The following is a 27964-nucleotide window of genomic DNA, read 5'->3' on the forward strand; positions in this document are numbered from 1 at the left end:
CTTGAAGACCTCACTCAGTGAATGGCAAGCATTAGGAATTCGCACCACAGCAAGTTGGGCAAGGCTTCAGTCCTGGGCAGATGCCCATGGCTGTCAGTTTTAAGAGGTCGCTAGTTGGGTGGAATCAGCAAGTGTGGGACTCTAAACTAGGCTTCATTGCCTGGAAACCGCAATGGAGAGATGATCTAAGAAGCAGAACTACTGCCCTGATGTATATAATAATGGCATTTATTAAGCACTTACTATGTGCTTTTATGTGGCATTTACTAAGCACTGTTCTAAGCACTGGGGAGGTTACAAGGTGATCAATTGTCCCATGGGGGGCTCACAGTCTTAATCCCCATTTTAAAGATGAGGTAACTGAGGCCCAGAGAAGTTAAGTGACTTGCCCAAAGTCACACGGCTGACAATTGGCAGAGCCGGGATATGAACCCATGACCTCTGACTCCAAAGTCCGTGCTCTTTTCCACTGAGCCACGCTGCTTCTGATGTATATGAAACACTGTTATAAGAAAGTGTATTAAAAATCCTGGGAAACCTGACTATGCTTTCCTTAAAGGTCTCCAAAGACAAAGATTCCTCCAGCTTCCCTGGGCAGTTGGTTTCAGTTCCTTCTCATCCTCTTGGTACCTTCTTAAAGATAAAGTCCTGGAGTATTGGTTTCTACACTCCTGAAGTATGTAAAAGAATAGGACATAACATCAGTTTTTGGAGGATATGGGAGAAAATGCAAATGCAGTTAGTACAATTGGATAAAACAAGAGTCCTTTCTAGAGTGTGGGATTGTGTAGGATTTAGGCTTGCAGAATTAACTGGATTAGTAGTGATCTGGACAGTGAGGAGAGGGGAAAAGGGATGGATGAATTTATTGGGAAAGGCTACATGCAGATGGGATTCGGGGAGAGCTTGGATGGAAAAGAGGGTCAAGCAGACCAGGATGCGCGTTAGCTATGGTGAACCTGTGATCACCAACATCAGAAAGGGTTTACTGACCGTCCAGGAGGGCCTCCAAGCTGTCCTCCCAGGCTTCCCTCTTCAGCCTGTTCTCCCAGGAGCAGGGTGACTGTGGAGTCACAGGTGGCTTGTCATAAGAGGACCCAGATTCTAGAGGCCTCAGTTTCTTCTCCTGCAAGGCAAGTCCAATGAAAAATTTCCCTAAGAAAAAGGTGAAATTTTAAATATGGAGAAACATACCACTGGGAAGAAAAATAATGTTGTTGATCATTTTGTCATTTGGAAACTGGTGTCGCTGCTGTAGTCTAGACTAAACCATTTGGTGTACCGTAATTTGGAATACATAAATTGTTCCGACATTCTTTTAAGTCTACTAATATAGAAAATGCATTGCTGTTTTGGAACATTTTCATCTGAACCGAGGCAATGCCCGTTTCTGCATAGGGCAGGCATATTTTCAGAGGGAATTTTTCTGGCAAAAATGCCATAATTTTGCCTACTCTGGGCAAGGCAATCTTGATGGTAATGGCCAAATTATTGTTAATGGAGATTGTGTCCTGAAGGCAATAATCATGATTTTGAAGTTTATATGTGAGTAGTTCCACCCTCTGATGTTACTGAGGCTGCCTAGCATTTCCGTTTTTTCTGCTTCCCTCTTGACTGCTGTGCTGGTGGGAAGTGGAGGGACCTGCCTTGGGAGGCTCCTCAGAATCCAGGGAGGCAAGCAGTGGGTTGAGAGTGGGAGCACAGGCTTTCCAGTGCTCCCGAACAAGTGGACAAGTGGATGCTTGACCAAGGAAAAGCAGACACACGGTAGGCCTTGGCCCATATCTCGTGATAAAAACACCATGCCTGCACCAGTTCACACGAAAGTTTTTGAGTTCTCCGTGGGCCAACTAGTCACAAAACATATACCCATCAATTCACCCAGTTTTAGCTGCCCAGTGGACCAGACTTCCTTACTACTGATTAAGACATGGATTTTGTAAACATGCTTTTGACCTACCGTTAGGTTTGTCCTATACTGATGTGTCAGTGAAATATAAAGTGGCTATCAAATTGAAGTCAAAACTGCATTTCAGGGAAAATCAAACTTCAAGATGTGTGCTCTTTGGTGGGTAAGCGTCCACTTTAGAGTCCTGTAATGGAATTGCTCTGGATTCCCGAGGCTAGGAACCAGGACTCCTTGCCATTTTGTTATCCTGAAAATACGATCAAGAAATTTAGTTAAAATTTAATCTGAAGGTTTTTAAGCACAACTGAGGAATAGCTTTCATTATTCAGGGCGGCCAGAAAACAAGTTGAACTGTGTAGCTCTAATTCGGTCCTGAATCCAGAATTTAAAATGCAAAGCACTTGTACTCAACCATTTACTCTTTGGAAGCTTTCAAACATTCCTTTTGATACTGAATAATAGATTCCTAGTGCCAGATATCCAACAAGATGAAGGTCTGGCTGGTTAGATGTGGTGCTTATATACTAGCAACTGGATGCCAAAGCCTTAATGCTTCATTTGTCACAAGAAGCACCAGAATTCTGCAGTATTGTATATGGAAAACTACAACACTTGCCTGAATTCTCATAGCAGTGACCTAGAATATTATGCTAAATAATCTTAGAAAATGATATTAAGGTCCTAAATGGTGTTAATTGCTAGATTGATTTTTTTTTCCACCGTAATCCCTAATAGGTATACACAGTTGTAGAAATCCTTTATGCATTGCTTTGTTGGAAAGACCCAAAATGATTGTTTAAGCAAGATTACTGACTAATGATTTACAATATTTTATATATTTGGTAAAGGATTGTGTACTATCTACTGTGACTCTATTAAAATTATAGAGCAAAAATGTCCTAATATGGGAAACATTAGCTACTTCAGTAAAAAGAGCTTTACAGTTGTGGGCAGAGAATGTATCGGTTTATTGTTGTATTGTACTCTCCCAATCGCTTAGTACAGTGCTTTGCATAAAGTAGGTGCTCAGTAAATATGAATGAATGAATGAATCTGGGTTGAACTGTTCTCTTTGGGCTTTCAAAGAAGCAGTTTTTCTTAGATCATAAATGCCTTTTATATATCCATGTGAGCTCAAATTTTTAGATACATAATTTAAATCTACCTTAAATCTTTATGCCAAAGCCTGCAGATGTGACATACGTAGACAGTGTCACAATGTCAGCATTGAAAAATCTTTAAAACATCAGGTTGAGACAAACCAATTAATTAGGGAAACAGATAAGCTCTCAGTGTCTCTTCAGCAATCTGGACTGGGTCAATCTGTCTCATCGAACATTAGGTTTAGATGAATAGCCAGCTGTATCCTGAAAACATATTTCCCCTGGAAAAATGTCTTTCTATTCCCTAATAATAGCTTTTTCTCTTAACAACTGGCAGGGTTGGGGAAGATGCCAACAGCTGATAAATGAAAGGCAGCTACTTGGTCTTTTTCCAAAATATCACTACTGTCTTCATCTTGTTTAATTCTTTCTTTTCGATCTGTACTGTTGGACCGTTATTACCCAAGAGCCTTCGGTCCTTGTGTGCTTCCTCTCCTCTGGTTATCCTGACCTACACATTTGGGCATTAATGAGTGGGGGAATGAGAAATGGACACTGTGATCTGGAAATGATGTCAGATCAAATATTCTTTTTTGTCTTCCAAGTTTATCTTTCAAAGTGTAGTGCATAAGTATTGTCCTTAATCTAGGAAGAAAGGCAGTCTTTTTAGATGCCTGTCCACACTGGCAAATGTAAAATGATAGTTGGTAGGTACAGGCCTTTCAAAAGATGGGCACAGACTTAATTACCAGCAAATTTTTGTCAAGCAAATTTGAAAGAGATGGTTGGACTGCCCTAAACTAAAAGCCTTCCTTCCAGTTGACGTTAAAGCCATCTGAATATTGCTGGCTATCATCTGGTGGTAGTAGTGGCGTGGTAGTGATAACGGCAGCATTTATTGAGGGGTCTGGACCAGGTGCCGGGGAAGTACAGAATAATGTGACACCTCGAGGAAGGAGGAAGATGGGAAATCGTGGCAGCAGGCTTGTGGAAAAATTACAAAACACTTGTCTGATCTTAACTTTTTAAGAAATGTTTATTTTGTCACCCTGATTTAGGTGTTTCCATTAAAAAACAGTGGTCAAACAAGTGCTTGATTCTGCAATCTCCCCTTGGATTGTGATGCTGATAAACTGACTGGCTTTATGTTAGAGAAGGACTAGCAGAAATTGATTTTTGTTTTCCGGGGAGGGGGAAGTCCTTGCCCGCGAAGATGTGGTCATTGCAAGTCAGGAAATAATTTCCTTTCTCCAGTTAAAGTATTTATTTGCACAACTGCCATGTATTATGTTATTACTGATTTGTACATATAAAACAAAGGGAAAAGCTGGCTTGTGTTTAATTCTGTTTAACACTGTGTTTTAAAAACAGTTATTTCCTATGGGTAGTTTGGAACAAAGGCATTTTGGATTACTTTTCAAAATTCTTCTCGATTTTGGTTTTACTGTTCTACAAAATCCACTCCCTTTAAAGCTCTGACCTTTCAAAAATGAACTTCCAGCTACTATGACCTGAATGAGAGACCTTGTAGGTTGGTGTTTGTTGTGCTGTGAAGTGACTGGGGGTGGTGCGGGGGGTTACTTTAGATCAGGATCGCAACTCTCAGTCCACATGCAGGGGCCGTCAAGGGTGACCGCTGCTTCCCGACTCTGACCTCCTTCTGCAGGACCTCATTCCCTCCCCATTCCCTAGTTGTCCAGCCCAAATTCCCCTTGGTGGTCCAGGCATCGTTGGGGGGTGGGGTGGGGAGGCGGCCAGGCAGATGGCAGGCCCAGCAGCCTGGCACACAGAAGCTTTGGTAATGGCTTCGCCGCAGCTTTGGGCAAGATCCTGGCACACCTCCTGCCCGCTTTCCCTGCCCTCTGCTTGGATTGCCATAATTTTGTAAAAATGCTTCTGAGGCCAGTAAGAGATTATTGATTCTTTAGTTCCATCAAGTTGTTCACAATTGCCGCTTTGGCTCTCAATTTTAATAGGGTTAGTGGCAAGAGGTGTTTTTGTTGTTGTTTTTTTTTGTTTTTACGCAAAAGGAATTTTCAATAGAGCATGTTTATATAAGCATACTAGTTCCTCTGCTTCAGCAATTTGGGGGCTACCTGAGCAAAAACCGGCCCCATTCTTGAGGTCCCTCTGGGTTGTAAATCAGTGTTGATCAGCTAACATTTATTGAGTGTTCACTGGATGCCGTGTAACGTTCTAGGTGCCAACTTGTCCTTCCCAAGCGCTTAGTACGGTGCTCTGCACACAGTAAGCGCTCAATAAATATGATTGATTGTTAAAGGGAAGTAATTATGCCCGTTTTAATCTTACGATTTGGTAGTAGGATTCCCAAGCCAATGGTAATGTTGTTTGCCATTTGCAACCTTGGGCTGTTTGGGGTCCATGTAGATTTGGCCTTAATGTTATACAACTAGTGACTCCTTTTGTATTTTGAAAATCCAATTTATTTTTTATTATAGGTATGTCGAACCAAGGTCGAGAGATTCTACCTCCTATGCAGAGTTTAGAAAAGACAGCCATGAGATCCATGCAAGAATCATAAAAGGTACTGCCTTAGAAAATTACCTTGAATGCATCAATATAAAAGGCATGATGTCCAGTTGTGTCTTATGCCACACAGAAGACTGTCAACTGCACTGGGTAATATTTACTTGATTGAATTTTGTTAATGGCGCTTTCATTTTTAAAATTTATTTCTGCAACATGATGTGATATAATCTTTCTTTTCAGAAAGTGCCTGGTCAAACTGAATTTCAGTATTAGCTGTTCAAAATAATGTTATTTATTTTCATTATGCACTTATGCTGCATTTAGTTTTTGCAAAGTGCTTGACAATCAATCATCAGTTAATCCTCACAGCAGGCCTGTAAGGTAAGAGTGTGAATTATGAAGCAAGGTAGGGCAATTGAGTAACATCCTGATATCTTCCTTTTCCTCTTAAAAGAGATATCTGGGACCAAATTTCCAGGTGCATTTTCTGACTGTCACTATAGTTTCTTTTTTGTGTGATTTTAAAATGCTGATTTTAAAATGCTTTTGGGACCCACCAGGAATGGACAGAGTCCAGTGTCCATGACAAGTATTTCCTTGAGGTGAGTCTGAGGAAACAATCCTTGGTGACAGAAATCGGCGCAGTTGGCAGCTGATCAATCATTTGATCTTTTTCATAGTCATTTAAAATCATTTCAAAGCAACATTTGGACAGGTGGCAGTCATCAACATAGTTAACGTCACTCCGGGATAGAGTTAGAAGACACAATCCTATGTCTTCAACATTCTGCATCCAGTGGGCTCTCGAGATATTACTGATTATTATTATTATTACTACTATGGTATTTAAGCTCTTACTTCAATTCTTGATGAACCTTACGTTAAGGGAAACTTACATTACGCTACTCAAGCTGGGTCTGACTTCACTTGCTTTCACAAAAACCATTTTTTCCAATGCAGCACCACATTGGACCCAGGCAGATATGTGTTGTCAGATGAACATTCCATCATGTTCTGTCTAAAATACATAGTGAAAACGTGTGCTGGGAGAACTGACCAAACTCTCCTTGTGTTAACAGAGAGCAAACATTACAAGTGCCTGTTGGGCTGAAATAAGGAGTGAAAGTAGCTGCCAGGTTGATGGCATTTTTTCCTGAACTCTCCATGATTCTGGGGCAGGTAAACTAGAGCTAGTGTCACCAGTTGCCTCTTTCCTCAGCCAACTGAGACTGTGGATTTCTTGAAAATGTATATTCAACAGATGAAAACAGGATGTTATATACATGGAATTTCATAAAGGCCAGCATGGAAAGGGACTGGATTTAAGGCTACAAGATTTTTTTTTAACACCTCCTCCTGATTCAGTGATACTTGTCCAAAATTTTCCTCTGACCAAAGAGGCAATAATCTCTGAGATATCAGGAGTTGGTTAGATTGTATGTGGTGGCCAACAGATTATACGATGTGGCGTCTTTTCAAAGTAAACGACCTTAGTTGGGCTGAAGGAGGCTTAGTTGTTTTGAGGAAGAGACAGCTTGGTGGCTTATGCTTCAGTGTGACTGGGCTAACAGCAAATTTATAGTCTCCTGACTTGTAGGGCATCTATTATATGTTGTGGAAATGAATAAAAATACAGAGAAGAGACCCAGTTAAAACTGCAGGAAAGCATATGGTTTCAGTTAGAAACTTTGTGTGCCCAGGAACAATTTTTATTTTAGAGGAGATGTCACGTTTTACACTGATAAATAGTTTCATCTAGGTTTCATTGGCAGGCACAGCTTCTTGAAACTGGCATATCAGTTCACATCTAGGCACAATTCCACTCCAACAGATGGGCATAACTTAAGGCATGGCAGAGAACCTGCATATGCATATCTGCATATCTCTGAGTAGTAAGAACTGGATTACAACTAAAGAGAATCAAACTGGAAACTGAGGAGCAGCCAGACCTAGTGGAAAGAATGCATGTCTGGGATCTAGAGGACCTGGGTTCTAATTCAGGCTCTACTACTTGCCTGCTTCGTGACCTTGGGCAAGTCACTTAACTTCTCTGTGCCTCAGTTTCCTCATACACAATATTGAGGTTCACTCTCTGTTGTCCCTCCTATGACTGTTAGCCCCACATGGGACAGGGATTGCCCCCAACCTGATTAGCTTGTATGGTGGTTGGCGCAGTACAGTATTTAGTACAGTGGTTGGGCACATAGTAAGCACTTAACGAATACTACTGTGATATTACTGTGATATTACTACAAAGGAGGAGGAGGGAAAGAAGAATTATTTACAATTAAGGTCATTTTGGTGTCATAGAAATAGATACAGGATCTTAAAAAATTCCACCATAAAGGTCTCGTGATGGTCTTCAGGGAATGAAGAGGGTACGATATTTGATATGTGAGAATTTTGGCCCAGCTGGTTCCAAAATGCTAGGTTTCTCACAGTGTCTTTTCTAGAGGGGGCAGTTAATTAGGTATAAGCAGGCCTCATATCGTTTCCACTGAATGGGCTATTTAGGAAGAAATCCTGATGTAAAAAAACCAGATTCTTACACTATAAGTGGGGAAAAAAAAACTTTGTCATGACAGGCTTACTAATGCAGCAAATTTTAATCTTATCTTAGATCCTAATCAGAAACAACTTGTGGTTTTTTTTAAAAAACTGTGCTATGGCTTTGTGCCTTGGCGCTTAATTTATGTGGTAGCCAAAACGCTGTAGGGTTTTGGCATCTGCATTTGCTGAACATATGCTTTAGTTTGTCCCACCAGGTGCTTTTCAGGTAAGGGTCATTTTTTTCCCCTATATACTGTTTTGCACTATGCTCTGTAGCTTTTTTGATGCAGAATCTTTGCTCTTGGTTCCATTGGTCCCTTGGTGCATACAGCTTTATAAAGAACTGTCAGGGTTATTGAGGCCTATATGAAGGGCTTTCCATGTCCTCTGCCTGTTTCAGAAATCCCATCCCTGACTCATAAACAATTTGCCATCCAGTTTAATTTTCCCCAAATTGGCAACCATGTATTTTTATGAGAAGGAAAATTTTAATTAAAAAGGAGTTATAGAAATCAAATAAAAATGGCTTATTCTGCTGTCTGGTTGGACAAAAAACTGCACTTAGTAGTTTCAAATCCTCTAAAAATTCCTTTTTATCTTGCTGTATTTTGTATCATGTTTGCATACTGACACATTTCAAAGTTAGCATATGTATAAACCCTAACATTAGGACATTCCTCTTTGGAGAAGAGAATTTGGAAGCATGAAAGCTTTGAACTGTAAGATGTCCTCTTCCAAAGTTAAATTCCTTTCAATAAATCCTAGTAATCTGGCATTATTAGTGTTGAGGAATAGTTTTGTATATCATTGAGCATCTATATTGCTTGCAGATGAGTATTTGCTATATGTAATCATTCTGAGAAGAAAACAAAGTTGAGAAGGACCAACAAAAGGTCATTTCATTTACACCTGATTCATGAGAATATTGGCAGTTTCATGCTAGGGTGGAAGGTTTTTAGGAAAGTGGATCATAAATCGAGGAGTTTTTTTCTCTTTTTAATCTTTTTCAACTGACTGGACTTCACTGATCATCTCAGTTCCCTTTGATGATGATGATGATGATGATGGTATTTGTTAAGCGCTTACTATGTGCAAAGCACTGTTCTAAGCAGTGGGGAGGTTACAAGGTGATCAGTTTGTCCTGCGGGGGGCCCACAGTTTTAATCCCCATTTTCCAGATGAGGTAACTGAGGCACAGAGAAGTTAAGTGACTTGCCCAGAGTCACACAGCTGACAGTTGGCGGAGCTGGGATTTGAACCCATGACCTCTGACTCCAAAGCCCGTGCTCTTTCCACTGAGCCACACTGCTTCTCCAGAGTAAGCCCTAAAAGAGTACAGGGCTGTTTTCAGTGAAGCCTGGCAGAGGGCCTCCTGACTTGAATTTGCTTTCTCCCTCAGATAAATTAATCTATGCTTTCTGAATTTTATCAGTGATTACTGTGATGGCTTAAGAATCAATAACAGAAAATGTCAGGGGTTCACTTTAACTATATTGATGTGGTTGAGTCTTTGTGGTGATGAAAAAGCAATTTTTTCCCATTGCACTTTGTGAATGTAACTAGAGGGGAAGTTTCATCCATTGTTGCATGACAGCATTTGATAACCTTGTTTTCCACCTAATGAGAGGGGTTGGTTACTAGTATCTTTTGTCACAACTCAACTAAGCAACTGCTGGGAAGCAGCGTGGCCTTAGTGGAGACAGCATGGACCTGTGAGTTGGAAGGACCTGGGTTCTGATCCCGGCTCCACCGTTCGTCAGCTGTGTGACCTTGGGCAAGTCACTTAGCCTTTCTGGGCCTCAGTTACCTTATGTGTAAAATGGAGATTAAGACTGTGAACCCCATGTGGGACAGGGAATGTGTCCAACCTGATTAGCTTGTATCCACCCCAGCATTTAAAACAGTGCTTGACACTTAGCGCTTAACAAATACTGTCATTATCATTGTGGTGGTGTGGCACCAGCCCATGGAATTGGTTCCCAATGGGTGCCTCCTGATTAGCCCAGTGAAGTGGTGAGCATTTATTGAGTGCCTACTGCATGAAGAAGGGCTAGGAATGGGTGCTGAGAAAATAATGCACTTAGATCAGTGCTTTGCACATAGTAAGCACTTAACAAATGCCATCATTATTATAATGGGCTTTCCCTCAAGCCTTCCTCTTCAATAGGAAATACAGGACTAACTCAGATATGGAACATACACATTGATAACTGTTGCCTGTCTGAGATTAAAAACAAACGCAACAGGCACGTGGCTTGGATTCTCTGTCATCTTACAGCAGCAGAAAGTGCTGAGAGAAAACTCAAGTGACAAACCAGAGGAAGACTAAAGGAGGAAGTTGTGGGTTTTGACACCTTCAAGGAAGATAGGGATGTGGTCTGACAAGGGTCAGAATTACAATGGTCAGAGACTCACTGGTGTGAAAGACAAGTGCACAGGACTAGCCATAAATCAATTGGCTAGTCTGAAACAGAGCAGGGTGGGTATGTTAGAGATGAGGAGGAGGACACGAAGCTGGAGAGGAGGTGGCATGATTAGAGAGTAGAGAGTCTTACCCCAGTGTTTAGTATAGTGCTTGGCACATAGTAAGTACTGAACAAATGCTATTATTATACTATTTCTCTCGAGAAGGCAAATGCCTGATATACATTTCTTTGAAAGGGTATTTCAGCACGGCACCCCGGCATGGTCTAGTGGAAAGAGGACAGGCCTGGGGTAAGAGAAGCACTGAACACTGGGGTAAGAGAAGCAGTGTGGCTCAGTGGGAAAGAGCCCGGGCTTTGGAGTCAGAGGTCATGGGTTCAAATCCCGGCTCCACCACTTGTCAGCTGTGTGACTTTGGGCAAGTCACTTAACTTCTCTGGGCCTCAGTTCCCTCATCTGTAAAATGGGGATGAAGACTCTGAGCCCCACGTGGGACAACCTCATCACCTTGTATCCTCCCAGTGCTTAGAACAGTGCTTTGCGCATAGTAAGCGCTTAATAAATGCTATCATTATTATTATTATTATTACCGCCTACAGTTAGGAGTTTGGGGTTTGAACAATAAGGCAAATAGGGGTAGTCACTGAAGTTTCTGAAGAGGGGAGTGGTAGTGTATGAATGACCCAGCCAGGGGGGCAGAAAGAGTGAGTGAAATGAGGGAGGTGAGAGGCTGAGGTCAGTGAGAAGCCCGGGAAAGATGGACAGCATCCCTTCCAAAAGTAACCCTGCTTTCTGCTTTGACTCCATCCCCCGGGTCTGCCCAGGATTCTGAAAATCCCTTTGTGTCTCCCTCAGTGATACAGGACTTACATTGGGAACATAGTGCCTGGAGGAGGAGAGGAGACATGGGTAAATGCCAGGGCAGTTTCTGGGGTGGACTCAAGAGGAGGGACAGATGCTGAAAGGCATCCCAGTGTGGATGTGTATAACTGCAGAGAAGGGATTACAGAAGTGCTCTATTTTTTTCTCTCCAATAAATCATCAATCTGTGCATACAAGGGTTCCAACCCAGCTCATGACATAGCACTTGAGAAAGCACAGTGGAAACATTTCCTGAAGAAAAGCAAGCTGTTAAGCTCTGACAAATGTAACTCTTGGCTTCAGCTTCTCTTCCCGTTTTATTGTTGAGCTTCTAAAATGAAATTATATAGTAAATACAGTGGCAACAGCAATAGATTTCTTATTACATTACATTTTGAATTAAGCTTTTTGTAAATGGCAATTTAAAAATTTGAGGAACTGTTTTTTGACCACAGTCTGCTGGAGAATTACTGTTCTATGTATTAGATGGTGCAGTCATCTTACTGCTTACTTGAGAAGCTTTGTTCCATTAACAAGAGGCATCGAAATAAATTCAGTTCAGGTCATAGTGTTTAATTTAATGGTATTACGATAATAGGTCCCATAATTAGTTTCAGATTCTCCTTCCTTCCCAGAGGACAAGATTTTTAGTTTTTGAGTCCTACTAGAGTGTACGAATGACAGCAAAATTAATGTCACAACCTTTATGGCCTGTTTATAGTTTTTCATGTAGTGCCCTAAAGGGTTTGGTAAAATAGTGTAGCATTGAAAATAAACCACTTAGTATGGATAAGAAAAAATTAGGTTAATTGGGTTCATCAGATTCTCTGATGACAGCATGCCTATGAAGATATCCATCTCACTCTTTAAAGTAGTCACCATTTTTTCCCCAATGAAATGATTTCTTAATGGTCCCTTGGATAAACCATTTTTTGAATTACAATTTATGAAGTGGTTTAGGCTTTTTCTGCACCATTATTTAATTTAATTTGTTTTTTTCATTTAGGGAGTTATTGTCTTTTCATTGTCATAAGGTGAGACATTATGAATCAGTCATATATATTGTGCTTACTTTTTTTTAATGGTATTTGTTAAGTGCTTACTATGTGTCAAGCAATGTACTAGGCACTGGGGTAGAGAGAAGATAGGTTGGACACAGTCCATGTTTCACATGGGGCTCACAGTCTTAATTCACATTACAGATGAGGTAACAGACCCAGAGAAGTTAAGTAACTTGCCAAAGGTCACACAGCAGGCAAGTGGCATTCAGTCATTCATTCAGTCGAATTGACTGAGCGCTTACTGTGTGCAAAGCACTATACAAAGAGCTTTGGGAGAGTACAATATAGAAATAAACAGACACATTACCTGCCCACAGCGAGAGACAGTATTAGAACCCATGCTCTATCCACTAGACGGTGCTACTTCCAGTTCTAGTTTGGATATATTTATCCCAAGTTTATGAATGTGTTTATAAGTGAGGAGACAGAAGAAGGAAAGAGAGGCAAGAAAGGGAGAGAAGGGAAAGTTTTATATTACTACCAGAAAAAAAGTTGGGAGAGTTTACTGCTTATTCCTGCCTGAAGAAATTTTTCTCCATTACTGGATCTGTAGTTGCAATTAACATTGTTGCATGCTATATCCCAGAGAGCATTATAACTTCTGGTAGAAAGTAGAGCTCCATTTTTAACCCGTGCCTCATTATTTAAAGCAAAATGTGGAGTCAGAAAGATGTAGCAAATTGTACTGTCTCTCACTTGAAGTTTGCAAAAGCATCAGCAGAACTTTAAGAAGCCTGACATTTGCTCGACAATATGGTGTCGGCAGAAAATAAAGAATTTGATAGTCTCACTTTTGCTTTTAGAGGAGCTGTTGGCATATCACTGCATCTCCAAATAGCCCTTACTGTGGACTCAGATTCAAGTTTTGGTCAGTGACCTAATAATGAGGGTAATTTGAATCAAATGCCAGAAACGCTGTCTGGAATAAAGAAGTGGTAGAGAAGCAGAAGCAGCGTGGCTTAGTGGAAAGAGCATGGGCTTGGGAGCCAGAGGATGTGGATTCTAATCCCGGCTCCACCACTTGTCTGCTGTGTGACTTTGGGAAAGCCACTTGACTTCTCTGTGCCTCAGTTACATCATCAGTAAAATAGGGATTGAGACTGTGAGCCCCACGTGGGATAACCTGATTACCTTGTATCTATTTCAGCGCTTAGAACAGTGCTTGGCACATAGTAAGTGCTTAACAAGTACCATAATTATATTATAGTGGATAGAGCACAGGCCTGGGATTCAGAAGGACCTGGGTTCTAATTCCAGCTCTTCCACTTACCTGCTGGGTGACCTTGGGTAAATCATCTGCAAAAAAATAAAAAATAAAAAATTGTGATTAGGGACTGTAAGCCCTATGTGGACAGGGACTGTTTCCAACCTGATTAGCTTGGATGTGCCGCAGCGCATAGTACAGTGCATGGAACATAGTAAATGGTTAGCAAATACCATTAAAAATGCATTTAGGAAGAAAATTCAAAATAACTGAATAGTTTGACACAAATTATTTATAAAAAAACTAAATGTGCTTTGATGCTAGCAGCTTCCCAGGTCATGATGTTATCAAGGTGGAATTAAACTCAAGTGAACGTTGACATATACTGAAGTTCTCAAAGGCTGGCTCTCTACCAGGAAGGGCTGCAGACGAAAAACACAGTGCAACTCTACCTCTTGGGAGAGGCAGCCTGTCTCAAAGTGTGAAAATCTCCCAAATCAACAATCAACCCTATCAATAATAATAACAGCAACAATAATTGTGGTATTAAGTGCTTACTATGTGCCAAGTACTATACTAAGCACTGGGGAGATACAGTTTAATCAGGTCAGGCACAGACCCTGTCCCACACAGAGCTCACATTCAATACAGGAGGAAGAACAGGTATTGGTTCCCCATTTTTCAGATTAGGAAACTGAGGCACTGAGAAGTCAAGTGACTTTCCCAGAGTTACACAGCTGGCAGAGACAGGATTAGAGCCCAGGTCCTCTGGTTCCTCTGGTTCCCAGGCCTGTCCTCTTTCCACTAGGCCATGCCGGGGAGCCGTGCTGAAATACCCTTTCAAAGAAATGTATATCAGGCATTTGCCTTCTCGAGAGAAATAGTAATAATAGCATTTGTTAAGCACTTACTATGTGCCAAGCACTATACTAAACACTGGGGTAAATTCAGAATAATTAGTTTGGACTGTGCTCACAGTCTGAGGGAGGGAGAACAGGTATTTAATCACCATTTTGCAGATGAGGAAACAGGCACAGGGAAATTGTGACTTGTCCACGTCACATGGCAGACAAGTAACCGAGCTGGGATTAGAACCGCGGTCTTCAGACACCCAGGCCTGTGCTCTTTCCACTACGCCATGCTGCTTTACATGACCTTAAATGCTGTCATAGAGCAGTTATATAATTGAAAGGAGAAATATGATCAAGAATAAACAGGAGAAACTTCCTGTAGTAAACGTTCATAACATTCTAGAAAATGCTCACTTTAACAGATGTTCTCCTAGCCAAGGAAAAATCACACAACCATGCACTTCAATGCAGTTTTTTTTTCCTGTCACTGTAATGAGAATCCCGCTACATGTTATTTGTGTTACATCAAGATTCCACTGTGTTCATTTTGATGTCAAATAGTTCCTTGTATCCAAGTTTTTTTTTCCTGGAAAAATATTCCAGAAATATCTCCTTTCGAGGCTGAACTGACTTTTATCTGACAGGCAGAGGATGATAAATTTTCTTAATAATATTGGTCCCAAAGCATGGAGGTGGGGAACTCTGAACAACTCTTCAACGGAGGCAGGCAAAGAGTTGTTCTTGAAGTATTTCCCTCCTCCACTTACCTCTTGATAGCCATTTAATGGGCATCGTTAAGCAGGTCCATTCTTGGAGTTACAGAGCCGCATCAGAGCACAACACATCACAGCGGACAGGATCTTTCTGGCACTTCAGATACTGGAAATGGGAAAAGAACAAAATCAAGACCTCTCTACTGAATTCATGTATCTTACAAAAGACTTTATTGCCATCAGGTCATCTAGGCACCAGCAGTTACTGAGGCAGGGTGGCTGCCCTAAGAAGTTCAATGACCTCAGGATTGAAGGAATAAAAATATAGTTACAGTGTGATGGATCCAGTCTTACTTAACCTATTCTGTACAGCTTGACTTGGGGTAAGAATAGCCTTCTGATCGTCTAAAAGCATTCAGATCCTCAGACTGTGTGCATCACTGTAAGCTCCTGGTGGTCAGGGAACATGTCTACCAACTCTGTTATATTGTACTTTCCCAAGCTTAGTAGGGTGCTCAGCACAGAGTAAGTGCTCAGTAAATCCCACTCATTGACAGTCTTTGAATGAGTTACGTAGGAGTTGGTAGGCATAGCTCCGGTACAACTGGAGTTATGTTCCTTGAAAATATGGTTGTGTCGCAGATGACTGTATCCGGGGTGGTTTTTCCTAAAGCTGTGTGGGTTACGAATTAGGATCCATTCCAGAACTTCTGGAAGAGCAATATGAAATTCCTTTATGTACTATATACTAAACTATTGTTTAATCTTTGTTAAAGCCATTCAGAGTATTACATGACACCATTAACGAAACGAAGAGTTGAAATGTGATGATGAATCACTCACTGCAGGAGCCTGCAGTAATAGAAGCTTGTTCTGTTGACTGTGGTACTAGTTTTTCAACGTTAGTAAAGAATTATCCAATTTAAGTTGAATAGCAGCCTTCCTTTTTCTTAAAGCACTGTGTAGTGAGCTAATTCCTTCTGAACACCTCTGAACTCCCTTTTCCATTAGGGTCATCTTCAGATATATTTACACATTCATCTGTTTCTTGAAAATTGTTGGCAGACTTTCAAATCCTAACATTTGAACTGGTTGGCGGGGAAACCACCGTCTCATCTCTTTTAGCATCCTGCTCTGTCACTTTTGTGCTGTGTGACCTTGGGTGAGTCACTTTTAACTTCCCTGTGCTCAGTTCCCTCATCTGCAAAACGGGGATTCAATACCTGTGCTCCCTCCTGCTTAGAATCTGTGCCCCAGGTGGGGCCTGATTACCTTGTATCTACCCCAGCGTTTAGCACATAGTAACTACTTAATACCACTATTAATATTAATATTCACTGGACTATTAATGTTCAGAGAAGTTCTTTTTTGATTATCCTTCTGAATGAGATACAGTTAGCTCATCAATTTGTAAAATCTGAATCCTCCTCAGGCATAGAGTGCAGAATATATGCAGGGACATTCCCGAGGGTTACATGTATTTCTTGGAACTTTTAACAACTTGCAAGTATGATGTCCTTCCAAATAGCTCTTTTTCATTTAGCACTATATTGAGCTCCCTGAAAGCACAAGGAAACTTGGCTTTTCAGTTTTCTTTATGCCTGCATATGTGTATCACCTTTTATTCATCTCATTCTTGATAAAGAATTTTATTTACCCTGTTTTTACCGATTCCTCCACAGATCACTTTTTGGCAGTAAAATGGTATGGATTTTATTTTTGAAATGGGTATGCATTAAGTACTTTTTTAAGCGTCTAAGAAAAATGCCATGCATCTGTAAATAGTCATTGCTAATGATGTGATGTCTTCAGTTCAGAGATGCATGTCTTTCATTCACAAATAGCCAAATTATAGTTTGGGAACTTCAGATTTGGGACATAAGCAACAATGTGTCCATTTTGCCCTAATATCTCTCAAACTATAGTTAAGGCCATCTAATAAAATGGATTGAATTGTAATTTAATTTTTTGCACAATGTGCGCATTCAAACCCATGCATTTCTTCCCATTTGGCTACTTATTATTACAGCTAGTTCCCTGACTGGGAAGAAAACTAGGGGGTTGGGGGGAGACTTCATATAATGATAGAGTTCATAAGAGATTTGGGAGAAGACTACAAGGGATTTTTTATTAAGTGGGAGTCAGTGTACTCAGATTCATGGAAACCCACAAGTGAAACTGCTCTTTCAAATGGTAACTGCAGTTCTTTATTTGCTAGTTAATGCTGTATTATGAGTCATGGCATCCTGCTTTTTTCTGTAAAAGAAAATTTGTCCCTGATTTTCATTTTCCTGTTCTCACTTCTACCCTGGGCCCTCCCCATAACTGGCTCTGGGTAGTCATCTGTGTTACTTTGCATGGAATGTATGTATGAGTATGTATGAGTATGTATGATTGGGTGAATGGGGCATAAGTGATTGGGAAGAAGTAAGTGTGGAAATCCATGCGTGAATATGAGTAGCGTTGTAGTTATGCAGGTAAAATTCAGTTTATCAGTATGCCCAAATATATATTACATTAATGTGAGAGTGCACAGGAATGTACTTGTGTATATTAGCATGGCTATGAATGTGTGAAAGTATTTGTGGGAGAGAGGTTGCATGGGTAATTTTTCTTTGTGTGTGTATATGCATAGATGTGTAAGTAGTACTACATGTGTGAATATTCATGTGTAGGAATATGTGATTGTGCCTTTGAACATGCATGTGTATGCATATGTGATCATTTGTGTGAACATACACGTATATGAGGGGATGCAGTCATTTCACTTGTGGACATCTGGACATGTGTTTGCACATGGGCTTGCAAAAAAAAAAAATCAATCAATGGTATTTATTGAGCACTTACTGTCTACAGAGCATACAGTAGTACTAGGCATTTGAGAGACTGCAGTACTTTAGAGTAGGTAGACGTGACCGCTCGCCTCAAGGAGAATGGAATTCCTTCCAGATAGGTAGAGGGAAGTACACTAATAACTTGGGGGTAGAGGGAGTATTTCTGCTCATATTGTATGATAACCAAGTGCGAGAGCAGGCCTCATGGCTAATTTATGAAACAGTAGCGAAGCAGTGTGGCCTAGTGGAAAGAGCACAGACTTGGGAGTCAGAGGACCTGGGTTCTAATCCTGGCTCTGTCACTTGTCTGCCGTAGGACCTTAGGTATGTCACTTAACATCTATGTGCCTCAGTTACCTCATCTGTAAAATGGGGATGAAAACTGTAAGCCCTATGTGGGACAGGGACTGTACCCAGTCCAATTATCTTGTACCTACTCCAGCACTTAGTAAGCATTTAACAAGTACCACAGTTATCACTGATTATTGTGAGTGGGTTTGCCCTCGATCTGATATCACAAGCAGGCTGCATTCTTCTGTTTCTTCTTGTTGTGGGTAAATTATCTGTGTCCAGTGCTTTTCAGAAATCCAAAAGTGAGAAAATTCAGGGCCCAGGAGTCACAAACTGGGGTGAGGCTTCACACTAATTGCAGGAAGTCCTTGCCTGCAGCGGCTCTGCTCTTTGCAGTCCTGCCCAGCAGTGAGGCTGGTGCCCTAGGCCCTTGTACCCCAGTACCTGGAGCTGTGCTGAGCCACCATTTATACAGCCAGCATCGGGGGAATCCTGTGGGCATGGGCTCAGGCAAGTGAGGGATCAGTGCGGCCCAGGGCCAGGCACCTGCAGAATGGGGTCACCACTGTGCCTAGCCGCACACCAATTAAAAAAAAAAAAAGATAGAATGGCCAATTACTCTGGAGCTGGTCAAGGGTGATTTCCACTACCGTGTCAAGTCTCTACCCATTAATCTAGGCAAGTGTTACCTGTACAGGCATGGAAGGGAAAGAACTAGGCCATCTTAGTCTTCAGTTGAGAGTCAGTGAAGCTGATCAGTAATTCTGCCCACCCCCTAATTACTCATGCAGTTGTAAACAGGATTATTAAATGGAAAAATAGCTTCACTTGCATATGTTACATTCTCATTTGTGCATGCTTGGTTTGTTGCAGGAAGTTGCGTCAAGAATCAAAATCGGCACAATGCAGAATCCTTTATTGGTCTCTCCAAAAGATCAAGGTAAGAGAAACAATCTAGGGCATAATGGTATGGGATGATGGATGGAGTTTCCCATGGGGGCCAACAGATAAGCCTCGGTCTTGAGACTTTAGGCCTGAGACCATCACCTGGTCCAGGGAATTGATTTCAGTGCAAGTGGCTTGCACAGTGCCACTCGCATGCTCTCATCCCTGCTAGCCATGTTGCTAGTCATCCCTGGGGCACGCAGTACAACAACAAAGTATCTGGGTAAACAGCATGTTAGCCAGTTACTGGCAGAACTGGGATTTGAACCCCATTTTCCTGATTCCTAGAGCAGCGCTCCTTCTACCACATGAAGAGCAGGGCTCCTGTCATGTGATTCAATGTCACTTTTTTCTTAAGGTATTTGTTAAGCGATTACTATGTGCTAAGCACTGTACAAAGTTCTGCGATAGGTACAAGGTAATCGGGTTTGGATGCAGTTCTTGTCCCACTTGAGGCTCACAGTCATAATAACCATTTTGCAGATGAAGTAATTGGGGCATAGAGGAGTTAAGTGACTTGCCCAAGGTCACACAGCAGGCAGGTGGTGATGTTGGGATTAAAACCAGATCCACAGACTCCCACGCCTGTACTCTTTCCACTAGGTCACGCCGCTTCTCTTATTTAAATGTATTCGTTTGATGTCCTGATCCACTTTCACTACGATCCACCTATTTTCGATAAGCAAGGGGTATATTCGAGCTTGATATAAAGTGGAAAGCTAGTAAGTGGAACTTAGTCGGTAACCTGTTTTATGTCCTATCAGTCTCTGCGTGCATGTTTGTCTGGAAGTGTCTTGGCAATGCAGAGCACAAATCTGGTCTCCTGATAGTGAATAATCTAAGTCTAGTGGAAAGAGCATAGGACTTGGATGTCAGGAGACCCCGTTATAGTCCCAGCTCTGCCGTACAGTTCCTGCTGGGTGACCTTGGACAAGCATGTGTCATGGCAGTGATAGGCTGGGTCAGAATAGCAATTCAGGCCATTTAAACACTGCCCTCCTATTCTCAAAAAAATGTGTGTGATTAAATGGAAAGGCCCCCCACACACAACAGCCATCTTAAAAACATTTGCATTTAAACTGTATTTTGATCAGCTCTGATTTCAAAGACCTATTAAGTGCACCAGGTTCTCCTATATTCCAAATGATGATGATGGTATTTGTTAAGTGCTTTACTATGTGCCAAGCACTGTTCTAAGTACTGGGATAGATACAAGGTAATCAGGTTGTCCCACATGGGGCTCACAGTTTTAATCCCCATTTTACAGATGAGGTAACTGAGGCACAGAGAAGTTAAGTTTGACTTGCCCAAAGTCACACAGCTGACAAGTGGTGGAGCCAGGATTAAAATCCACATCCTCTGGCTCCCAAGCCCATGCTCTTTCCACTAAGCCATGCTGCTGTGTTCCTCACTGTGTAGTACATGCCCATTTTGATGCTACATGTGTATACAGTTTCTTTCATAGGGTGGTGAGCCCCCCCCCCAAAAATAGATTAATGTTATGGGAAGAACATTCCCACATTTCCTTAGAACAGTGCTTGGCATATAGTAAGCGCTTAACAAATGCCTTCATTAGTATTATTATTTCCTAATCACATTCTAGCCAAAGTGCAAAGGGAATTAATACATGTGCTATGGAGGAATTGGGAATACAATGAAAATTGTATAACTGCCTCTGAGCCTTTTTGTCTTAATGGTAGTGTCCTGATCCCTAGGCCCTAATGGATCCACTTTATTTCATTTAATCTTTAATGATGTCAAGGATTTGAATGTATTTCATGTTCTCAGAACCTGGTCCATGAAGGTCTTTTTTTTTTTTTCTTGAGTACGTTGCTCTTTTGAATGACACAGTTTAAAAACCAGGCAGATCAAAAATCAGAAAACAGCATCGTAAAATTCATTTTTGAAAGTGTTATCCAAACGAGTCCAGAATGACCCATCAAAGCAAAGTTATAAACCTGACCTGGGAATGAGACTTTCCCTTAAGACTCTGACCACAAAATAATAATTCCTTGAATTATATACTGTTTTTTATTTCAAAAATACTTTCATATTATCTCATTTTTTTTTCCTCACAATATCCCTGTGACATTGGGAGATGCAGGTTTTTGTCCCTATTGTAGAGATGAGGAAACAGAGGCCCAGAGAGGGTAGAGGATAAGTGACTTGCCCAAGTTTATCCAGGAACAGAGCTGAGATTAGAACCAAGGGCCACTGACTCCAAGACTTTTACCATTAGACCACACTGCCTCTTAAAGGTTAAGATCTGACCAGCCTTGGGTAGCATGGCTTAGTGGAAAGAGCTCAGGCCTGGTGGATCGAGGCCTTGGACTTTAATCCTTCCCTGCCATGTGAGCTTGGGCAAGTCACAACTTCTGTGTACCTCTGTTACCTCATCTGTAAAATGGGGACTAAATCCTCTTCCCTCCAACTTAGACTATGAGTACTAGATGGGGCTGTGTCCAACCTCATTCTCTTGTATCTACCCCAGAACTTTGTACAGTGCCTGGCACCTAGCGCTTAACAAGTACCATGAAAGACAAAAAAATCCAGTTTCTGTAGTGCTTTGTACTTTGGATTCTGAGAAGGGGCTTTTCCTTAAAGTTCTATTACAGGGGATGGAAATTCTGTGACCTCTGTTTAATCTGCATTTATTTCATTGTACTTTGAGTATTAGGTGTGAGTTATCATGAATAGGTGAAATCTATTCATTATTATTATTATTGTTGTGGTATTTAATGTGTTAAGCTCTTTTTACATGTCAAGTACTTTTCTAAGCACTGGGGGAGATACAAGTTTACCCATCCCACTTGAGGCTCATGGTCTGAGAAGATGCAGTGTTAGATTTCCCAAGAGAACCCATGTGCCCTGGCCTAGGGCAGCCAATTTGAAGGGGGTAAAGGGGTATTTTGTCTATTCATTTAATTCAACTGTAGAAGAAGCGTCTAATTATTTCACGAATGGGGGTATGTAATAATAATAATAATAATGGCATTTATTAAGCGCTTACTTTGTGCAAAGCACTACTTTCATATCAGTGAAAAATAACAATCAGGTAATTACTGTCTTAGAGGATAAAAATTAAAGCTTACCTTTCTCTCAGAGACACCTGAATGACGGCATTCTTGCATGTTTGTTCAGAAAGGCCTTCACTGTCAGGGTCACCTTTGAAAAGGAAGGAGAGCTATCTTGTACATAAATGTATATAGAGGTTCAGTCCCTGTGGCAATTCGATAATATTCTAAACCCACTCTTAAACTTGGTCCCACTCTACCAATAATTGACTGTATTTATTGAGTGCTTACTATTTACAGAGCACTGTACTAAGCACTTGGGAGAGTAAAATGCAGTAGAATTTTCAGTCACATTCCCTGCCCATTAGGAGCTTACAGTCTAGAGGGAGAGACAGGTGTTAATATGAATAAATAATTTATAATATATCATTTAAAGATATGTACATAAGTGCTTGAGAGGCTGGGGTGGGGCGAATATCAAATGTCCAGAGGTCACAGATGAAGTGTGTCCAGCTAACACAGAAAGGAGAGTGAGATGGGGAAAAGAGGGCTTAATTGGGGAAGGCCTCATGGAGATGTGACCTTAATAATGCTTTGAAGATAAGTAATCCTGCACCGATTTTGGTGGGACTGTTCATTGACCATGCTCTGGTAGATAAACAGAATATAACGTCATTAGTACAGTGGAGTAAAAATTTGAATCGTATTTTGGGAGGTGAATATGAAAGTTGATTGTATTCAGCACCCCTTCTCTGGATTGAGGGCCCAGGGGGCACAGCAACCCACAAAGCTGCCACCGGGAAAAGAGTTTCCCCCACACCTTTCAGGACCTGCAGGATACCAAGATCTCTCAGAATTCAGTTGGCCAAACATTTGTGTCATTAAGTGAATTAAAACAATTTAGTTAAGGCCACCTTTTTATTACACAGTGAAAACAGAAATATGAAAACAGTAGCGTAAGGCTTGTATTGCATTTTGCACATGTAATCCCTTTAAAACAGTTTCCCAGAAGGTCCCTGAAATCACGGAGTCCTCCTTTCTGCATTCATATCTCTCTTCCTTTTAGGGAAACCTTTTTTTCAGAGAATTCTGCCCCATTGAGAAGCATTTTCTAAAATAAATTGAATTAGATTGGCTGTCTTTCATATGTTGGGATGAATTGCAAACCTTTATTTTGGTTGCTTCTCCAAAGGGAGACAGATAATCCAGGTTGCTGTGCAGTAGTCCCTCATTCAGTGACCAATCAGTCTGTCGTGAAAATAACCTGTTGAGGGACTCCCCAGTTTATAGCCCATCAGGGTGGACAGAATGGCGTTTGCTTCTCTGGCTACAGCAGAACTGAACTCTTAAAGCATGCTCTCCCACTGCCAACAAAAAAGACTTTGGGGGGCGGTGGGGGCTTGATGAAAATATGTCCCTTCATTTTCATCAGTAATGATCTGGAGTATTTTCTGTCTGCCTAAGCTTTCTATTTGTGGACTGTTGGTAACAAAGGGATTTATTTGCAAATGCTGAGAGAGGCTAGTGCTTTCCCTGCCATCGTCAGTAAATCAGTTCTTCATATTGTACGTGGAAACCTCAGAAAGACAGGAAAGATACATCAAGGTAAACTAACTTTTGAGACCCCATGCATATTGCTGATAATGAAGTAGCAGATGAGAATCATGCACTTTTATAAACCTTGCCCTCTGCGTATTTTAAGCGAAAGGGATAACAGTTGAAAGGGATAACAGTTTACAATCATCTGGTGTGATTTAATTTGCCCTGAATTTTTTTGAAGTAAGTTTGAGGTTATGAAAATATTCACAATTGGGAAATTAGGGTTTTTCTGGATTGCAAACACCCTTTTCTGCCATTTCAGACATTGGAATGTGTATCAGTGTAGGTCAGTGCAGCCATTTGGTGGCTGAAGCTCTCAGAAGCTTCAATTACTCAGGCAAACGTACTTCCTAGCATTAGATCTCACTCTGTCAGAACCCCTGCCGCCTTTGTGTCATTAACATAAATGCAGGTGCAAATAGCATTTAGGTACTTTGATAGAAAGCAGTTGGAGAGGTTTCACTGTGGGACTCAACACTTTCATATTGTGTACATCTGTTCCAATAATGCATCCAAACCCAGCGACATGAATGCAAGGATAAAAACATCTGCCCCTGAGACCATTTGCCATGCAGCAGATGCTTACATCTTTATTTACGCAGATGGCTTGTGTGATGAGTTGAGCAATGATTAAAGCAGAAAAGTTTGACAGAGATTTTGGTTATTGCTCAGACCAAGAAACCAAGCTAAATATGTATTTTCTGCTTATTTACAAAAGTCTAGGGATAAGCTTAAAAACCACTAATGTTTTAATTAAGACACTTATCGTTCTTGACTCTAAATGGATTTGCATCAGTCTTAAATGTTTCAAAATGGCCATGTTCTAGCTCTACGTAGATTCTCATATGCAGATAATTTTTAAAGCTTGCAGTTTTCAATATGCTTAACTTTAACCCAGGTAACAGCCAAGAGTATAAAATAATTTGGATTAACTTGACTTTGTGGTTATGTGCCCTATGATGATGATTTGAAAAAAGTATGAATAGCATTTAGTTTGACAGCAATGTGGATAAGATATGTAATGAATATGAATTCAGGATAAGGGACTTAAAATGAATGGACTTCTACAAAACTTGTAATGCACTTCGCATTTATGCCATTTCAAGGATTTTGGTTACTTTAATCTGTTGCCTAGTATTGCCTCTTTGTAAATGCTATAGTTAAATGATGTGGCATTTCTTTAGCATTTTGATTAGCACTTTATATTTTCAAAGCCTTCTGCCTCTGACAACTATACTCACAGTAGCATCTCACTGAGAAAAGCTCTTTTTTATTTTACAAATGTGAAAACTGAAAAACTTCAGGAGATTAAGGGACTTTTTCCAACCACATAAAGCACCTCATTTATAAAGATAAAACTAGAGCTCAGAGTTCCTCACTTTGTCTCATATTTAAGCCACTGGGCCTTGCTGTCTGTCCACATTTACCCGCTAAAGCCCAAAGCCCATTCCAAGCAGTGTTTTTTTAGTGAGAACATTTTTTTTTATATCTCAAATTTAGATGTCTTCATCCTCTGCCTCGCTACTGATTCTTTCCATTGAATTGCAAGAAATATTGGATTGCACTGACGGGCTTAAGAAGTACTTTATAGGATTTTCAGACTCTTGCATCTGACTAGCTTCACTCACAAACATTGATTGTTTTTCAAGCAGTGATATAAAAAATGGAATGATAATCTGATCCATTTAAAATTCTGATGGTAGTGATTTTCTTACTCTGGGTGCAGTTGGAAAAAAACAGATTTTATTGCCATAAATTGCAATGTTAAATTCAAATGGATTGTGATGGTTGAGCATCTGTTTAGACCACCTATCTTTTCCCTGCATGGTTGCCTGTATTATTGGATTGTAATAGTGCTATTCAAAGCAGAAATCCCTCAGTTAATTTAAAGCAAGGTAACTGTCAGAGAAGGCCACACTATAGGCCTTATTCTGAACTCCACTCTCATCCCCAACAGGTGTTTGTCTACCTCAGATGAAGAATAACTGCCAAAATGGGGTAGGGGTGGAGGGAGGATTGCCAATAGCTCCTGCCCCTGGCATGCCCCCTCCTCCGGAATGATGCTCTTCACCTTTGGGAAATGCCCAGTTTCAGGACAAGATGTACCATCCTGGGCCAGGCCTGAGGGATGAGGCCTCACATTCAGGTAGCACAGCCCATCCTCCTCTCTAGACAAGGTAGAGAACTGAGCTCTTTCTGCAGAACATGTAGGTTAGCACATGGGTTTTCAGTGCCCCTCATTCCCTTATTTGCATTGAGCTGATTCTCTCCCTATCGTCAAGGGCATTTAATTTGTGGAACATCTGGCTGCTTGTGGCAAAAAGACAGAAGCTCTCAGAAGTAATTTGTGCCTGTTTTCAATACTCCTGCAGTACGCTGGCCCACAGAGATGAGTATCTACCTCCTTCAAAATAAGGGTCAAGGTTTTGGCCTTTTCTATTCCTGGAGGCCAAGCTTGAGAGAAGTCAGAATCGAGGTAGACTGTCATCACAGAAATTCATTCCTCTTGTAGAAAACAGGAGTGGCATGTGTGCCACTCCCTCACCACCTTCTCCCTTCTATCAGAGTAGCTGCTATTTCCTGCCTATCTTGGTTTATGCAATTCAAAAGGAAGGTCATAAAGATGTAGGATCTTAAACTTTGCCTTTGTTAGCTGATTTATTGGCTAAATTTTCTAATCTAGCCAAGCACACACCATACTACTCATCTTACCTCCAAACCCTCTTTCCCCACCCAACTTTCCCATCACTGTTGACAAAACTACCATCCTCCCAGTCTCCCAAGCCCACAACCTTGGCATTATCCTTGATTCATCCCTCTTCTTCAACCTGCACATTCAGTCTGTCACCAAATCCTATCAGTTCTGTCTTCACACCAAGTCCAGAATCTTCCCCTTCCTCTCCATCCAAATTGCTACCATGCTGGTCCAGGCACTACACAAAACCCCTCTCGATTACTGCATTGGCCTCCTACCTGACCTTCCTGCCTCCAGTCTCTCCTCTCCTGTTCAGTCCATTTTCCAATCTGTAGCCTGTTATCACCTCCTCCCTGCCTGTAGTTTGCTTTAATGTCTCCCCCTACTAGATTTGTAAGTTCCTTGAGGGCAGGGATAGGGTCTACTTACTCTCCCAAGCACTTGGTCCAGTGCTCTATATTGGACAGTAAGCACTCAGTAAATTGCATTGATTAGGCCCTTTATCGAAGAGCCAAAAAATTGGATTTTTCTCTGTGGATTTTTTGTTGTTTCAGCTGACTGCCATTACATTGAAATATAATCATCCTGTCTGTTTGTACCATTAACCAGCTTTTCTCATTATAAGCCAGCACCCAGTCTTTGTCCTTTGATTCACAACTACTATAAGGGCCATTTCATGAGCATAAGAAACTGTAACTTACTTGGGCATGTGAAATAGAAGCTGATGTTTCAGATTGTCCTCTCACGTTTCTTGCCTTGGGACCTTTGTGCCACTGACTGAAGCACTTTTGCAGGTGGTGTTTTTGTGGAGTCTAATCCTACTGAGAAACAGCGCGGCCAACACCCTCTGCTAGCTCAGCAAACACAAGAGACCTGTATTGGGAAGACAGTATCCACAGGTATTCAGCATTTGGGAAGATTTGGTAATAATAATAAAAGTAATATTGATGGTGTCGGTTCAACTCTTACTATGTGTCAAGCACCGTTCTAAGCGCTGGGGTAGGTACCAGGTTATTGGGTTGTCCCATGTGGGGCTCACAGTCTTAATCCCCATTTTACAGATGAGGTAATTGAGGCACAGAGAAATTAAGTGACTTGCCTAAAGTCACACAGCTGACAGGTGGTGGAGCTGGGACTAGAACCCACGATCTCTGACTCCCAAGCTCATGCTCCTTCCACTAAGTCATGCTGCTAATAGTTGGCTAGTGTTGACACAGTTGACTTTCACTAATCAAATTATCATTCTGAATGTCAATCTTTGAATTGAGTTTGAAAATGGCTACCAGGAAAGAGAACAATAGATTTAATAAAATACTTTGGATCCTATTTGGCTTCGTGTCTAGCTCCCCTAAAATGAGTTGGTGCAGTGACAGGAGAACTTAATCCAGAGCTAATAACCACCTGATGACAAAAGCAAAAC

At 41.1% G+C, this 27964-nt stretch overlaps 1 protein-coding gene across 8 annotated transcripts in view; it reads left to right on the top strand.

Moving 5' to 3' along the window:
• ZNF438 (zinc finger protein 438) overlaps window positions 1-27964 on the top strand; it is a 61366-nt gene that overhangs the window by 19033 nt on the left and 14369 nt on the right. The window contains exons 2-6 of one of the 8 annotated variants that reach the window (XM_038755804.1): window positions 5472-5557; window positions 12344-12371; window positions 16849-16894; window positions 19165-19231; window positions 27339-27443. In XM_038755804.1, coding sequence (XP_038611732.1) covers window positions 16868-16894; window positions 19165-19231; window positions 27339-27443 — 199 coding nt within the window. In that variant the 5' untranslated portion in view covers window positions 5472-5557; window positions 12344-12371; window positions 16849-16867. Of the gene's footprint in view, window positions 1-5471; window positions 5558-6581; window positions 6682-12343; window positions 12372-16848; window positions 16895-19164; window positions 19232-27338; window positions 27444-27964 lie in introns of all 8 variants that reach the window. The other 7 variants (XM_038755806.1, XM_038755803.1, XM_038755808.1 and 4 more) reach the window with 7 other exon arrangements.

This window comes from Tachyglossus aculeatus, chromosome 13 (assembly GCF_015852505.1).
Source record: "Tachyglossus aculeatus isolate mTacAcu1 chromosome 13, mTacAcu1.pri, whole genome shotgun sequence".
NCBI lineage: Eukaryota > Metazoa > Chordata > Mammalia > Monotremata > Tachyglossidae > Tachyglossus > Tachyglossus aculeatus.